Source organism: Lepisma saccharinum, chromosome 11 (assembly GCF_977018435.1).
Source record: "Lepisma saccharinum chromosome 11, izLepSacc3.1, whole genome shotgun sequence".
In the NCBI taxonomy this organism is placed as follows: Eukaryota; Metazoa; Arthropoda; class Insecta; order Zygentoma; family Lepismatidae; genus Lepisma; species Lepisma saccharinum.
Genome location: NC_139239.1, coordinates 62,634,065 through 62,652,168, shown reverse-complemented (window position 1 = coordinate 62,652,168; position 18,104 = coordinate 62,634,065). Strand labels below are relative to the sequence as shown.

The 18,104-nt window shown below is 40.0% G+C and overlaps 1 protein-coding gene across 1 annotated transcript; it reads left to right on the top strand.

Annotated features, from left to right (window-relative positions):
• Positions 1–7,879: 7,879 nt before the first annotated feature.
• LOC145995281 (uncharacterized) lies at positions 7,880–11,264 on the top strand. The gene is made up of 2 exons (XM_083131870.1): positions 7,880–8,000; positions 9,583–11,264. Exon 2 carries the CDS (start codon positions 9,611–9,613, stop codon positions 11,183–11,185), a length of 1,575 nt encoding a protein of 524 aa, XP_082987996.1. The 5' UTR covers positions 7,880–8,000; positions 9,583–9,610; the 3' UTR covers positions 11,186–11,264.
• Positions 11,265–18,104: the final 6,840 nt, after the last annotated feature.

Sequence of the window (18,104 nt, the reverse complement as noted above, 5' to 3'; positions counted from 1 at the left end):
TCTTCTGCAAAATATTGTAAAATTTTTCGACGAAGGGCATTATCCTGTTAAAGACACCCAAGAAAAAAATGAATTCCTCGTCTTCAAGGAAATGTATTAGTCCAGTTGCTTCCCTAATTGACACAGAATCCCATGAGCCATCTTGTTGAATAATTTCCAAACACTCTATCAGGGCTTCCTTGCACTGGAAAACAGACGACACTACCCTACTCTGGAAATTCCATCTTGTTTGGCATGTTCGCGGTAACCGTCGATGACATACCTCCTGCAGTAAATCTGTTCTCTTACTAGATGAAGAGAAGAACGAAGAAAATGCAGATAAATTGGCAAAGAAAATTCTGATAGCTGTGATGGTAGAGCATACTTGTTGCATTATGAGATTGAGTTGATGTGCATAACAATGCACAAAATAAGCACACGGATAAACATCTCTTACAAGTTTCTGGACTCCAAGCCGTACCCCTCGGAATGCAGATCCACCATCATACGTTTGAGAAACTAATTTATCTTTTAGTTTGTACTGCTCTAATGCATCTAATATACATTGGGATATCCCTGATGCAGATCTGTCAGTCAGTTGCACGAAACCATGAAAATGCTCTACTACTTGCGAGCACTGAACAAAACGAATCACAATAACCAATTGTGTCTTATTGAAATGTCGCTGGTTTCATCAGCTTGTACAGACACAAACATAGCTTTGTTTACATCCTCCTGGAGGGCCTCACTGTAAACCTGGTACATACAGTCTAACAACTCATTTTGTATCACGGCTGATGTGTATTTATTTACTTTGGATTCCTCTAAATGTTCATGCAAACTGTTATCTAGCTTAGCAATCTAATTTACTAAATCTAGGAAGATGCCTCTGTTTAAAGATTGTTCTCTTTCGTTATGTCCTCGTAGAGCAAGTTCATGTCGACCACAGAATTTTAAGCAATCGATAATTCTATTTAATATATGCCTATTTTTCAGGACTAATTCATTGTGCCTTGTAATTGACAGTCTATATCCTTCATCGATTTGTGTTCAAACATCAACCTTTCCCAGCAAACTCAATTTTAACGAGTTTCCAATGTGCGAAGAACTATAGTTTCATGTGACTTAATTCTTTCAGAAAGATGTTTGAGATCACTTATACCATGAACTGTCCATGAAGCATCACCACCAAACAAAAGGCAATTAAAACAAAAGAGAGTTTTCTTGATCTCGCTAGCTGTCAACCACGGTTTTCTGTTGTACCAGTCTGGATTGAAAGAGCGTGATTGTGATTTGTGTTTTTGTATTAATGTAACACTCAGATGGTCAGGACCTAATTGTTTAACAACAAGTTTTTCTTGGTCACTCAATGTCTGAAATGGTGTTGCCAACTAGAAATCCACTTTGTTCATAGCGAATAAAATCCACCACAACGCTACACTACAACACGCGACAACAGAGATCGAACGAACGCGACGCGACGGAACTAGCCCCGAATCAACACCCAAACTACAGCGCCTTGAATAACGTAGTGTGGAAAACGACCCAAGAAACTGGTTCCCCGAGACGATGACAAGTAGATGGCAGTGCGATCGACACAGCTGCTAATTTTGTTATGAAAGTAATGCGGCTTAGTTAGTTTTTGGAATATATTGTGTAGATTTGTTTCTCTAGACAGGCGGTAAGTGAATTGATGGAAACAGTTATATTTGTGGAGTGATTTGCAGTCACGAAATGGCATTAATTTGGAAAGAAAAGTAAAATAAAATGAATAAATAAATAGCATGCGTAACACAAGAAGAAACATCGCAATGTGATTCCGGACGTCAGGTCTTGGACTGTGTATTAGAGTTTATTTTTCTATGTTATTAGAATATAAATAGTATCCTGCGAGATATTTCATAGCGAGGCGACAAACCACAAATGTCGCTTGAAAGCGAGCAGTCGGAAATCAATGCAGCCTTTCGAACCGTAGGGACACAAGCTCTGACTGCACCGTTTCCTCAAGGAGATTTTACACCAAAGCGACACGCGACAAACGATACGAGGATTTCACACCAACGCGACACGGGTCCTTAAGTCCAAGGAAACTTTCATACCGAAGCGACACATGCATGTTGCTTGGAAACGAGCCAATCAAGAGCAACATTTGACATCGTAGCGGCATGACGGGAAGCACAGGCCAGCGTTCGGTTGGTGAAATCCTCAAGCGATAAGTGTCGCGTGCCCTTGTCGCTTTGATGCGCAATCTCCCTACAGCAAGAAATGTGCGGTTTATCGTGTCGCCTATCTGTTGTTCCCACAATTAGCAGCGAACGCTTGCTAATAGACTGAAGGCACCATGTCGCTTGTCACTTAGTTGGGAACTCCCCCTGTAGCGCGTCGCTTCGGTCTCAGCACCCGATTGAAGTAACAAGTAGCACGCGAATACGCCATAAACGTGTCGTTTGCTGTTTGGACCCTCATGTGCAATGAATGCTATTTTACAGTCTGGAAGTGTGTGTCACTAGTGTGACAGTGTGAACATCCCGTGTCGCTTCTCCCATTGGTTTGAAAGTTGCCTTACACTCATGTCGATGGCACTAAGAAAGTTTTGTGGGGTTCCCCTTGTCGTTTCATGCAATCATCATTATAATCATCGCCGCGATTAGTTTAAAGTGGAAGAAAAGAGACAGTAAATATCAAAAATACAAATGCTTCAGTGTGTATATCTTTAAAAGAAATGATGATGATAATAATAATAATGAACCTAATTCATACACAAAAATTTAGTTGCCAAGAACATTCACACGCGTATTTTTTCTCCCGTATTATTAACGAAAGTATGACGATAACAGGACGTGGTCGACTGTCTAGAATGTTCGTTAATATCTTCGCGACCACTGTACCAAATATCATAGCAATTATCACATTCATAGAAATGCTTCATGTAAAAGAATCAGACGATGCAGCGAAAACTCCATTTACTTCAATTATAAGCAGTCGAAAATCAAGCACCGGGGTCAACACCAGCGCCTCTAGCGGATCATTTTCGAGTGGAACCATCCAGAGAGCGCAGAAGCATGCCGTTTTCCACACTACGTTATTCTAGGCGCTGTACCCAAACCCATTGCACCCCTCCCTTCGCTCTCTCTGCTAGCACGTGACCTTCACTGTAGAGTGTAGCGTAGACCACGCCTTCCTCTGCGACGAGCCCCGAGACCGATAACTGACATCAATGCCGCTAGGAGCGCTGTCGTATCCATTGCAGCAGACGATGATCTTACGTGGGTAAAAATCGCCTTTTAAAAGATTGTGTGATAGTTATGTATTATGGTCAGGCACGTATCCAGAGGGGGGGCTTAGGGGGCTCGAGCCCCCCCCGAAAGTTTTAGGTTTACACTAGATAAAATGAGGATTTTGGTTTCTTGTGGTGTGAAATAAAATAATGTGACAATAATTTAAGGAAATAAATAATTATCGAGGCAAGACGGAGAATGTTCCGTAACCCTGTTATTGATAATAGCACGTATCCAAGATGGGGCACAGGGGGCTCGACCCTCTCCCCAGGAAATTTTTCAGTTTACATTAGATAAAATTAGGTTTTTGGCATCTTGAATAATGTGAAAATAATGTAGCCTAAGGAGAGAAATAATTATCGAGGCAAGACGGAGCATGTTTATACCCCTGTTATTGTTAATAGCATGTATCCAAGGTGGGGATGAGGTGGCTCGAGCCCCCTCTCAGGAAATTTTTCAATTTACACTAGATAAGATTAAATTTTTGGCGTCTTCAAAAATGTAAAGATAATAAATTTATAAATCTGAGAGAAATTATTATCGAGACAAGACGGAGAGCGTTCTATAACCTTATTATTGTCAATAGCACGTATCCAAGGCGGGAATCGGGAGGCTCGAGCCCCTTCAGGAATTTTTTCTGTTTACACTAGATAAAATTAGGATTTTGGCTTCTTGAATAATGTGATGATAATTTGGGAGAAATAATTATCGAGACAAGACGAAGAATGTTCTGTAACCCTGTTATTGTTAATAGCACGTATCCAAGGTGGGGTTGAGGTTGCTCGAGCCCCCCCCCCCAGGAAATTTTCTATTTTACACTAGATAAAATTAGGTTTTTGGCTTTTTGAATAATGTGACGATGATTTAAGGAGATAGAAAATTATCGAGGCAAGACGGAGAATGTTCTATAACCCTGTTGTTGATAATATTGCACGTAAACTTTTCTTACGCTTTCGGTGTTGTCGCAGCGCACTTGAGCACTATGTAGAGACTTGTCAGCATTTGGAAGCTGCACAACAAAGGTAGCACCACACGTAGGGCGATTCGTTGTAATTTCTAATCTCTGGAAAGCGGGAGAGGGAACGTTCTTGAATGAGAGAAGGAGTCGAAGTACTGGCAATATTAACGAATCGGGGCCTCAGAGTAGTGCTAGCTGGGTCCGAGGGCCGAAGAGATCAAGGCCCCTCTCTCTCTCTAAAGTGAATATTTCAGCAGTACCGGATACTGGAGTGGTTTATTAAAACAGAAATAAGCTGCATAGATCAACTGAAAATCAAAGTTTTGAGTGATGATTTAGTTTTGCCAGAACTAAATTTCGTATATGCAGTCCGAGAATTTCATGGTAAAAAAAAAAACAAAAAAACTTTTGTTTAAGCCTACTGGGTTCGAAACACATTCAAACAAACTACCATAAAGAGAGCCGAAAATTTTATGAATGTCGAGAAGAGAAAGGAAGATGTTGCATATGTAGACATTTTAGGTGGAAATTGCAGGCTCTGCCAGAACCCGAATCAGGGCTCTACCAACTGAGCCACCTAGACTTCAACCGATTTTTCGTTAAAATGTCTACATAGTACATATCCTGTGTATATCAAATCGTAAGGTGTTGCCTGTAGTGAACAAGCACAGAAAATATAGGAGAGAGAAGAAAACTGAGGAGCATTCCCATCGGTTGAGGTGAATTTTTTTCTGTCGTCAACAAGAGCTACTACTTCGAGGTGACAATGACAGTAGCCTAATAAGGGAGATTTCACACCGTGTCGCCTGAGGATTTCACAAGTCGAAATTAGGTTTGTGCGGCCTTTTGTGTCGCTACAGTGTGAAATACTCGAGAATTGTCTGCGTCCAGTTCGCAGCCCACAATTTGAATCTCGCGTTGTTGAGTGGATTGTCCATCCCTTGCATGTGTAACAGCTTCGTAAAAACACTCAAAGACACCATAGATGTTTTTATGCCAGATGAGAAGAAATGGACAAACACACATACCGAGATGGTTCCGGCACACAATGTTAATGCATGTAAACAGAGGAGTCGAGTGGTAAAAAATGTTCCGATTTCACGTTCTGATTAAAATGACAACCTTACAGTGGCGACGATTTAAGGGATAGTTGCTCCCCATTTTTTATTTTCTTGCCTCAACATTATGGCCTCTTAATGTTAAGCCTTATCTGCTAAGAGAAAGTAAACTTTCCTTGCACCGCACTCCGCTACCCCCCCCCCCCACCTTTTTGGAACCCAATTGCCACCACTGGTCTTGAACATACAATTGTGAGGTTCTTACTATACCCCTTAAAAAAATAGTGTTGAGCCCCCCCCGAAAGGAATTCCTGGATACGTGCCTGATTATGGTGATTGAAAATTACGTCAATACGTCCATTTTTCTGTAGGGGATAAGCCCCTGAAGCCCCAAGGGACGAGACGCCACTGGTGCAAAGAGTGTAATACCACAGATAAAAATATATACCCTTATCTGTGGTAATACTTCTCTTTCTCATTACGTAACTCAAAGTAAGCTGATTGTGAAAGGACTACAGGCCACGGCTTTGCAATCAATCACCCTATTTTCAAGTAAATGGGTATAATGATCTGCACTATTGTACAGACACCGGCAATAAAAATGGGACAACTTCTACTACCGCCGTAGAGTTAGGCAACACACATGACGCCGTGCTGGGAAGCGAGCATTTCAGAATCTAGGTGCCCCATTTTTATTGCCTGTGAGTGTATACCTAGGATAGGTACTTGTGAAATTGATTTTCTTAACTGCTTAGGGTAGTGAAGTTGCTTATCAGGCACTGGTCAATGATTGGGTAGAACACTCATGCTCTCTACAGGACTCGAACCTGGAAACCTGTCGCAGACAAGTAAAACCGGCTGAGGAGGGTAGGTAGGGATGCAGGGCGGGTTCGATTCTCTTATAGGGAAACATCACTGCTTGAATGATGTAAATTAAATTATAAATTATTTGTCTAAATGTAACTATTTAATATTTTCGCCACCCAGCGTCGTATAAAGTGGGTACCTGGAGGAAACTCTGGGGTGTAAAGGCGGCCAGGGCGTGGTGCTGATCACATCACCCCCACCTTTGGACCTGATCAAGAAAGTATGGTGCCCTAACTCCACACTCCCCATGCGCCTTCATGGCGTGCTGCAAAGCACAGAGGGGCACTTTAATTCTTTTCTACATTTTTTAAAAAATATTTATATTATTCTAGCCTAATTTGCAGACTGGAAGGTAATTATAACGAGTAATAAGTATATAATATAAGGTATGCCCAAATGAAAAGGAGACTACGGTTATATCTAAAGAGTATTATATTACAGAATATTTACATTACATAATAAGTTAATTACAATTAATGTGTAACATGATACCTACACATAATTGCCATTGATATTGATGCACTGATCCCAGTGCGTAGGAAGGGAGTGGATGGCTTCAGTGTAGAAACTCCTGGGTTGCTTACGGATCCAGTTTTCCACGGTGTTCTGCCTTCCTTGTCACAGGTGAACCGTTGACCTTTCAGTGATTGTTTTAAGGGGCCGAAGATATGGGAGTCACATGGGGAAATATCGGGGCTGTATGGAGGATGTGTGAGGACTTTCCATTGAAATGTTCTCAGCAGGTCGAGGGTCTTCTTGGCCACATTTGGCCTAGCGTTGTCCCCTTCGAGAGCTTACCTCTGAGCTTGTTTTTGATTGCCTGTTTATGCCTCAGCAACGTGTTGCAGTACCGCCTGCGATAAATTTGTGAAGCATGCTCGCCTTCTGCGCGAAGAAATTGGATTACAGCTCTCTGCATTGATCTGGAGGAATCCATAATGCACCCGTCCGTGCAAAACCACTCTCGCCAACAGAGGAAACAGCAGGCGAAGCCGTTCGCTACAACTGCAAACTGGGACAAACACCACGCCATCTATCGGTAATCATATTTACCTTCTTCGATTAGATACAACGCCGCTACAGCAAAGGTCTCCTTTTCATTTGGGCATACCTTATGTTTGGGAGCTCTTTCATATTAAGTTATAAATTCTCAAGTGAAATTCCGGAAGATTGAGCATTAACCTATGTGTGGGTGAGACAATAGCCAGTTCTTGAATACCAATGTTAAGTTTTGGATTATCACGGGGATTCTAGTAGGAGGGGGTGGGGAGAGTGAGTACCAATATTAATTATTAGGTTGTACCAGAAATTCTGATCGAGGCATTGAGCATTAAGTTTATTTTCGGAGAAGGTTAAACTCTCACTACAGCTTGAGATTCAAAATCTAGCATTTTGTGTACTCCCTCTGTCCCATAATTATTGTCCGGTAACTTTTGTTTGTTGTCTCATAATATTTGTCCGATAGGCAAACTGTGACATTGGTGTATATAGAAGAAGAAAATTGAACACGGGAATGAGTCATACAACGTTATTACTCAAGGATCTGTACAAATTTGCCGATCAAGTATCCAAAAGAACATAAATAAAAAGTCACCATTTTGGCATACCGGACTATAATTATGGGACAGAGGGAGTAATTATTATTCAATATTAACAAGTCTCAACAATAAGGAAGAGATATAAATGAAAGAACCACCCCGTGACTTTTGAAATCGTTACCCAGGAATCTACTCTTTCATTGTTAAGTAAAATGACTGTTCAGGCCTGAAAAATTGCAGAGTTAAAAATGTATTAATTATACTGCCAAATGTGACGTTGTTCTGCAGATAAAAATTTAAGCGTAAGATTACAACATTTTCCGTAAGTATGCGTATCAATTAGAGATAAATTAAACGAAGATGCAGGGGGAAAACTTAGAAAGTCCATTTTATCGATTTACTGTTGTCGATGGCACAGTGTAGTTTTGTATATAACTGTACAGACGAAAAACTCGTCAAGTCCTGAGGAATTTGAAAGTTTACAAATGGTATACAGGGGAAAAGTAACGATTCTTGAAAGTTTGAACAGTTCTCTCCTAAAAAGTAAAAAGAGGAAAATGTGACGCCACGTTTTCCCCCTGAACTCTAAAAACAGTGATGAATTCAGGGGGTGGCCCGGAAGGGGAAGATTCCCTCCGCAAATTAAAAATTCCCTCCCGAAAATTTCAGCAACCTGCAGGGCATTCGGACAATAGCTACGAAATTTGGCAGCCATGTTCAACTTTGGCTTTCTTTAATTCGCCGTAAAAAAATACTTTTTCTGTTTCTTCGTTGAAATAACTAATAAGCACTGATTCAGTCCTCTTTATAATTAAAAGTCAAAATAATGAACGCATTTAAATTATCGTTCGTTTTGATAACTGCTAAATTGATAAATAGGATGGATCAGGACATAGGCGTGCGCACGGGGGTTGGGGCGAAGGGGGGCATTTCCTCCTCCTAATACTCTCACTTTGAAATTTAGCGTAGAGAAATCTTACTACCATTATTAAACAATATTGTTCTCTTTAAAAAGAGCACTTTTCACTGTATCTCTTTCTGTGGATTGCGCTAAGAGAATGTACAGTCACAGGCAATAAAAATGAGACACCTAGATCCTGAAATACTACCTTACCTGCAAGGCGTTATGTGTGTTGCCTAACTGTAGGGCGGTGGTAGAAGTTCCCATTGAAAATTTGCTATTAAAATCAATTTATCGCCGTACAGTTAGGCAACACACATTATACCTTGCAGGGAAGCGAGTATTAAGGATATAGGTGTCTCATTTTTATTGCCTGAGACTGTACATATAAAGAAGCAGTTGTGCTATTTCCAGATTGCACAATATTGTTTTAGATTGCACTCAATTTTCCCACTATCACACACATAACTAACTCTGGCAAACACAATGCACGCGTAATTATTTTTCCACTCTTGGTTTACAAGTCGACTCGCGAACATGGCGCTGCCGCGTGCTGTGACGTTACTTGAAACTCACTTATAGTCACCCTTAGTTAGTAAGGCGGATGGTTACCAGTGGTTGAAACAGCTTCCTCGACGAATTCATTTATATTCCTTCTTTGATACAAACTATATGAACCTGCCTCGGTGGCGGAGTGGTTAGCATACTGCGCTACAACGCCAAGGGTGGGTTACGGGGTTCGAATCCTGACCTGGTCATGGTTGTTCTTTGTGAGTGTCCCTTCATCAATTTCATCGTATCGTCAGTCATCTTCATACTCGCGATTAGCCAAAAGTGGAAGAAAAGTGAAGTAAAATAAACCAAATCGATCAAACTATATGAAAGTGAAATGAAACCTAGAAACTTAACTGACTAAATTGGATCACTAAAGAATCGGTCCAACCAAATCACATTTAGTAAAGCATAGTCACATTACAAGTTATCGCCATTTGTTCTTTTACAGTACCACACAAGAGAACTTGTTTACAAAAATGGAGAATCTGAATCGTCCAAATCCAAATGTTCTGTCTCTGCAAGAAACCTGCTTGCGCAAAGCTACACTAATGGCCGGGACTTCTTACTCCAGTGCCGTGAAGAGGCCTTATACGTTTATCCAAACGATGAAATTCTTGAAACAATATTTGTCGAAACTCCCAACCACAGTCAGGGACTCCATGCTGGGGCGTATCCTCAATAAACATGACTACGATTTCGGGTGCAAGGTTTACGTCACAGTGTTGTTGCTTTCAGACACCACTACCGAGCTATGTTTTCCAAGGCCTTGCGTCACAGAGAAGGATGCTTTTGATTGGCTGCTTCAAGCTCTGACAGCTGCAACAGGGCTGCGAAGTTTGAGATTCACTAGATCGTACAATCAGCCCAAATACACGTGGGACAGTTGGAATGTACTATCGGAAATCTTCGTTAGAGCAGCTAACCTGACTACATTGGCCCTTCCTGAGTTATGTAACAATGGCATAATGAAGGTTATCGGTAAGAAATGTGAGCATCTACAAACATTAGATGTTTCGGGCTCGGAGGTTACGTGGAAAGGACTCGATTTCCTCACACAAAATATTGTAAGAGTCGGTTCAGGTACTCATTCCGAAGCCTCTACTTGGGAGAGTAGCTTGTGGAAGTTGCCAAATGTTTTCACACCTTTGGAGGAGCTGGTACTATCTCGAAACAGAGTTCATGAGTTCGAGAGAAGAATGAGTCCTCTATGTGAAACTCTGAGAGTCCTGCGATTGTCCGACCTGCAAGACATCACCTTCAGAAGCCTCTTGATGGTCTTGGAGATGGTGCCAAATATGGAAGATACCGACATGATGGATTTCTTCTTCAGAACCTTGCACCAGGAATGGGAGAACCAACAGATGGTAAGCAAAGGCTTCAACCTCCCTTCGCTGAAGTTGTCTTCTCTGTCCATCAATTCCATGAGTGACGATGTCTTCAACATGGTTGCGTCTACATGTCCCAACTTGCGCGACCTGCACTACACATCACTTTCAACGGATGATCCAGTGTCCCTTACCATGTTCAACCGCTTCGGCTTTCTCGAAAAGCTCAACGTGTCTGCCAAATTCACAACCCCACAGGACGACATCCTCCTCGACTTGTTGCCTCAAATCAGAACACACCTACGGTTTCTCGTGCTGTTCGATTGGAACGTGCAGCTGTTTCAACTGTCAACAGTCTTTTCTGAGTTTGAAAATCTGAACTATCTCCACCTATCTGTTGATACGTTCCTGTGGAACGATGACGTGAAGTATCGCTCTTTGCGCAACCTCAATACAGTCTTCCTGATCAGAAAAACTCCAGGCAAGGCTATAATTGGCATATTTGAAAACACCCCGAACCTGAGAGACATCACGGTACTTCAAATAGCAGAAAAACCTGACAATTTCATGAAAAGAGTGTGCGAGGTGACGGAACCTCCCAAGCTGACTTCGTTCACGCTGCTTCTTGGACGTCTTGCTGAGACCGAAGAGGAGTTCATGACATTTCTCAAAGTTTACGATGATGTCACATATTCCGGTAAACTTCCGTTCGAAGACGACGCTTAATCGCTTTCCCTGATAAGATTTAGGATAACGCATGGTAAATGTTACTTCACGTGATCTTCAACCACGCTACTTGAATTGGTTTCCCAAATATCTTTGTTGTCAAAAAATAAATATTTGCAAAAGTCTTCCACAAGTTTATTTGTGTTGCTTTTAATTTTACAATGTTCGCCCATAAAAAACCTAACTTTTTTTAAAGGAAAGATAACAAGTAATTTAAATGACTTTATCACCTTCAAAATAATCACCAGAGGAGGCAATACATTTTAACCAGCGTTTGTACAGGTCTTGGAAACACTGTTGATAATCATTGGCAGTAAGTGTTAGCAAAATACGCGTAACATTTCATTTAATGTCCGCGAGATCGTCAAATCTTCGCCGTTATGAGACCTAGCATTATCGTGTAACAGAAATCATTGGTCAGAATCGCAGAGGTAATTCCTAACCCGCTTCGTCCTGTTTCCGAATCGACCAAGCACTTCCTTGTAATACCACTGATTGACTGTTTGGTTTTCAGGGAGAAATTCATGATGGATCAGTCCTTGGGAATCAAAAAATGCTATCAGCAGCACCTTTGTCTCTGATTTCGACATCCGTGCTTTTCTCTTTACGGGTGAGAAATGTTCTTTCCACTCCGTACTCTGTCTTCTTGTTTCGGGGTCATATTGTAAACACCCGTACTACCTGTAACGTTTTGGTAAACGATTTACCCAATTTGTAACAAAACTTTATGCTGTAACGTTGTTACATCTTGGTGTGCATATTTTGTACGACGCCTGCACACGCATCTGACGCACGCTTGCGCCGATACCGACTGCCTGTAACGGGTTGAAACATGCACTGACGGGAAGTTTAGATATAGCTCTTTGCAGTGTTGCCAGAATACGGTACCTTTTTATTTGGTTTGGTTCTTTTTTTTGACAGTTCGGTTTCTTTATGGGCGGACCTTGTATTATTATTCAGTATTTGAAACGTTACATTTTAAAAGAAAACTGATACAGTTACTTCCATTATAAAGTAACTCAAGTTACTTTTACAGTTACTTTATTCTGGATAAGTTATAACTCGTAGAACTAGGTTGATTGATTGATTGATTCATTTAGTTTATTTGACTTCGCGTTTTGTTCCTCTTGGCTAATTTTCGAAGATGAGGATAAGTGATTAAATGATGAAATTGATAAATGGACATTCACAAACAACCAAGCCCGAGTGGGATTCGAACCCGGGACCCTTGGCGTCGTAGAACTAGGAAATGCAATCCTGTGATCTCGAGTTCTGGGAATCCAAGATTCTTAGACCCGAATATTAGATATTATTTGTATCTTGCATTACAAGCTTATTTCCTGTTTACATTTATTCATGCTTAGCATACTGTATTCCTCTTCATGGTGTTACTATTTTTTTAATACTATGAATTTTTCCTCACTCTCTCACAATGAGCTCGTTATGTGCACTAGTCTATACCGATTTCCAAGAAATGGACTGTAAGGTATTTAAAACTATTATTTTCATTTGCTAGTTATTGTTTGCTACGGTCTATGCCCGTTTCGCCTTATGCCCTATCAGCACACAGAAACCGATTTATCTCTAAAGGCGAAATGGGTAGTCCCATTTCGTGGCCCCCCCCAAAAGGCCAATGGCGTGTCCCCACAAATTATGTCATAATCCCCAGAAAGTAGCTAAGCTATTTAATTACGACAGCGTGACTACTACTATACTATTACTGAAAGTCATTTATCCAAATTTACTAAACTTTATTGATCTGGCCTCCCCCCACCAATTCTTCCTTTTCTTCATTCCAATTAGGTCGATTTCTATTTTCGTACATGTAATAATAGCTACATGCTGTTGAATATGGATGGACTCCCCTCCTGGGAAATATGAAAGTCCCCCACTATCCCTATGTAATTTCGGCTTGGTTCGTGTTCTGAATGGACCTCTCTTGTGTGTGAGCGCCTAATGTATGGAGAAAAGACGACCAGCATTCTCTTCAGGTTCATGAGAAGGAAAAAGTTGCGGAGAGAGATAACAGATGGCTCTGCTCCACAATGTAATCACCACTGTTGATCAGCACTTTCCAGTGGCGCAGTTAACGGCAATCAAGAGAAACTTTTAGCGGACACTAAAATATTACGCTAGAAAAGCAATAGCTCCAAAAGAATTGTTCTTCGGTTGCAATGGTTTCGATAAAAGTCAGATCAAGTTTGTACTTATTACTTATAAATAGTTGTGTATATATACATGTATAAATGTCAAGTTTTGCACATTTTGGTATGATGGTATGTACAAAGGAGGTCTATACAGCAACGCATTTTTGAAATTCAGAGTGTCACAATGGGGAAATGTATGTTTTGTGTTTTCATGAAATGATTATCAAGGGCTAATATTATTATCTGTATTACGTGATCATTAATAAATAATAAAAATTATCAAATAACACTTGGTCTTGGTATTTTACCATAGCCTATATTGAAGCAGATTATTTTTTGGTTACATAAGGTAAGGTAAGGTAAGGTAAGGTAAAGTTCCCCGTGCACGTAGCACCGTGCCATTAAGGCACATTTAGGATATGTAGGGACAGGGCCCCACACATTCTCGATCTCGGCCATTTTGGAGGTGATGTGATCATGATAGTTACACGCAGGAAGTAAAAGCAGAAATCTTACTTCCTCATAAAAGTATTTGTTTGCAGAATTAAGTTATGAGAAAGCACTGCATTTAATCATTCTTGTATCCATGAATTTTGTAACCTGCAATTTGACGGAAAGGAACGGTTATGTCTTTCCCCGTTTCTTTCTTAGAAGCTGTCGAGACGGTTTGATTGGAACAATTCATGCTTGGCAGATGAAATCGCAGCTTTTATCCAATGATTCAAAACCAGCATGGTCCTCCTCCCCCTCCTTTTCTAAAGCAAAAAAAAATGCCATTCGCGCACTGAAATATTGTACTTAGGCAATTTGAAATAGGGCCATGTGAAATCAACAGGGTCCTCATCCTTACATTTTTTCATTCATTTGAAATTTTTCTCACTGAAAGGGCCACCTGAGGTAGGGAAAAATTCAATGTTGCAGATCCATATCTTTTGTATTTCCGAAAATACAGGGGTGCCAAATGTGCGATTTTGAACATTCTTTTCAACATCTTGTTAACTTTAAATTACAATATTTCGGCAATCAGGACACCTAAAGAAGTGATTCAGACGACGTTGGAAAGGTCTTGAAAGGTTCTATCACACGAGATATTACATGTCTTTGTCATGATAAAAAACAAATGAATGTCGTGTAACGAAAATTTTGGTAGCCATTTTCTGAAAAACGGGTATTTTAATTTATTTTTTCAAAAAAAATATATGTCATACATACACTATTAGTCAATAACTACAAAATTTAAAAATGGGATGCCAATGGGATCAATCAGGAGTTATGTTAGATTTATGTTGGATTAGGTTAGGTAGGCATCATAAGATATTTTGATTGGTAAATTGCTGTAATTTAAAGGTAAAAGTATACCAGATATTGTTTGAATTAACGTACATGAAGCTAATATTTGCATTACCAGTTCTTTGAAATTCAGGGTGACTCAAAAGTCCGGTCCCATAGGCAACTCGGTTACTAGTACACATAGCGAAAAATGGAAAGAGGAGAAAGTTGTTGGAAATAGGTGAGTTTCAATCTCAAGTGGTTGAATTTTCAACGTATTGTTCACCGATGTATGCTGGTATACAAGCCTCTTTGGTAGCAAGAATGTCACGTGCTTGGCACGGAATACTGTATGTCGTACAGTACTGGGTAAATTAAGAATTGATGACGCTTGTATTACAGGCAAAGTAAACAAGTATGAAACGTGAACATGTGACGTGTACTCCCTCCCCTTTTACAGACCACTAGGAAAGGATAAACACACACAAATGAAGCTACATTACGTGCTTCACACTGTCCCACTGCCGTCGGGATGTCCGGTGGATGAGCCTTGAGATTGCCGTGGTTGCGATTCTTCTGACCGTGGCGTTGTTGTGCGTTCCGAGGCTGGCCCAAAACTTAGTAGCTGCCTCTCTGCGGATGATTTGTTCGACGTTTTCGTGTATCTGATCTGGACGTTGTCTGTCCTACGGTCGTGCTCGCTTATTAACCTGGCCGCTTTATTCAGGATAACTTGGAGCTTACGCAGTGTCGTCCTTGCGGCAGGGTTGTTAAAGGTTCAGGTACCCATACATTTTAAGGGGTTCTACTGGGTTCCACAACAGAACCGAAACTTTTTTCTCACACAATTTAAATTCAGTCCAAGTTTAATATTGTTTCATTTCAATACGGAACTCGGACCGGATTTAAATTGATCCGGAAAGAAAGGTTCCTGGACCGTATTTAAATTAATCCGGAAAAAAGTTTCTGAATTGTATATAAATTGATCTGAAAAAAAAAAAGTTCCGTGACCGAAATGAATACTATACAGATAGAAATGTTCTTTACGGCCCAGAACCCATTTACGCTTACTGATTTTCTCTCCTGGACCGAAATTGAAATTATTTATAACACTTTTACCTTTAACAACCCTGCTTGGCGGCAGTGTGATGCCATGCTACAATGGAATACAGCATGGTGGTCGTATCATCGTCTGGTAAAGCCGAACTCTGGTTTCGATGGACAGCTGAATATTGCATTATGGGGGATTCCCTCCCCCATCAACAATCTTTGCCTCAGAAATGCCCCCACTAAAATTTTCCAGGGGGAGACAACAAAAGTTGACTTCAAATATATACTTTACTAAGGATCATAGGCGTGCGAACGGGGTGGGCAGTCGCCGCCACTAATCATAGACGTCCGTGGATATTTTCAACGGAGGGACAAGCAAGATATTTTTCCATGGGGTATATTACACCGATAATAGTGTTGCCCCCTCAGAAAACGACACTTGAATTTAAAATTATCGCGTTAATGTAAATTACTATGACTGAAATCAAATTATACGTGTGAAATATATACTTTTAGCTTGACATTCGATTTTTAAGGGGGAGGTGTGGCCATCCTTGCTCCCCCGTCCAGACGTCCATGTCCCTACATTAGTATACTTTCCCCTAGAAATTTAGTGTAGAAGAATCTTATCGCTGTTATTAAACGATATTATACTCTTAAAGAAAGTGAAGTATTGTCAAACCGATTAAAGTTCAAAGCAACTACGGGGGAAGGGGGTGTAGTGGCGCAACCACACGGGGGGGGGGGCAATGGGCATTGCCCCTCCCCAACCTTAGATGAAATCAATTCTAGGGGGCAAACATTGAGATAAAAGAAAGCAAGACTAGAAGAATCTAAGAGTAGCAGGACAAAAGGATACTCAAGATGGAATTAGTTTTCAAGTCTTTCTTGCATTATTCCTTCCAGACGGCCAAGAGCACCTGCAGGGTGGCACAAAGGGAAATTGCCCCCTCGATATCAATTTTTATACAAATAAAAATACATTTCGTAAATTTTATGGGGCGGCGGGAGTTGGCACTGGGCGCTGAATAATCTAAATGAAGAAAATTGTAAAAGAGAATATCATGGAGCCCCATGAATTTTTTTTGTGCCGTATTAAGTCAATAATGTTTTTAGTTTGCAAAAATTTGGCTCCAAAAATTTTCTTGCTCGCTTCGTTCGCAATTTTTTTGTTTTCTGTAGTGCATTGTAAATTACCAGAGAGATAAGATATACCTACTAAGTACTTTAGACTCTTGCTGCTAAACAGTTTTGTCTTGAATGCGTGAACACAATGGTTTCGAGGAAAAAGAGCGCGGCACATTTCAGAGGAAATTAATTTATTCGTTATGGTGCCTCTCTATATACACACACACGCGCGCACGCACATCAATGCAATGAAACTAAAACAGTAAGATAAAATGAACTGAACTGAACTTTCATCTAGGTTTTTGCCCCCCTAATCAGAGGGTCTGCGAACGCCTATGCTAAGGATAATATGGAAAGCGCAGACAAAGTAGTGTGTGAGTGTCGAATGTATCAAGAAATGATTAACAGATCTACACCAACAACAATACACGCACAATAAAAGTAAAACAATAATGCAAGACAAATATAACTATGAAATCTAATTGATTTATATTAATATCAAGCAAAATTAAAGAAAACTTATATACTACGGCTTTAGTATATTCTGTTAACGATGTAACTAATTCAAAAAACGGAAGAAGCTCTTACTGAACTACAAAGCTGGTTTTCAGCAAACAAACTTTCTATGAACAACGAAAAAACTAATATAATAAAATTTGGTGTATCTAGAGCCAAAAACTCTTCTATTAAGCAATATAATTTCACAGTAGGTCAAGCCGTTATAACAGCTACTAACAATACAAAATTTCTTGGAATATTTATAGACGAGTGTCTAAACTGAAAAGTTCACATAGATCATTTATGCAAGAGGCTAAACACCGTATGTTACCAATTAAGAACCTTAAAAAATAGTTTCAATACAGTATGTATGCTAAATATTATTTCCCAAACTTCGAAAGTATTTTGAGGTATGGTATCCAATTTTGGGGGAACTCGGCTCAATCGCAAAGGATTTTTAAAATTCAAAAAAGAGCATTGCGTATTTTGGCAATTGCACACAAAACTGATAACATGTAAAACTCTTTTCAAAAAAATCCGTATATTAACACTTCCAAGCTTGTACATACTTGAAACACTTACTTTTATACACGAAACAAAATCTAACTATCCAAGACACTCACAATTACAATACCAGACAAAAAGATAACTTCCACATTCCCAAAGTGCGGCTAACTGCATACCAAAACAGGACCTTTTTACTCAGGCATCCAGTTATACAAAAAGTTAAAAAAATTGAAAGAACCACAATCTTTAAAAGTAAAGTGAAAAAATTGTTATTGGAATACACATTATATTCAGTTCAAGAATTTATTTATTTATTTATT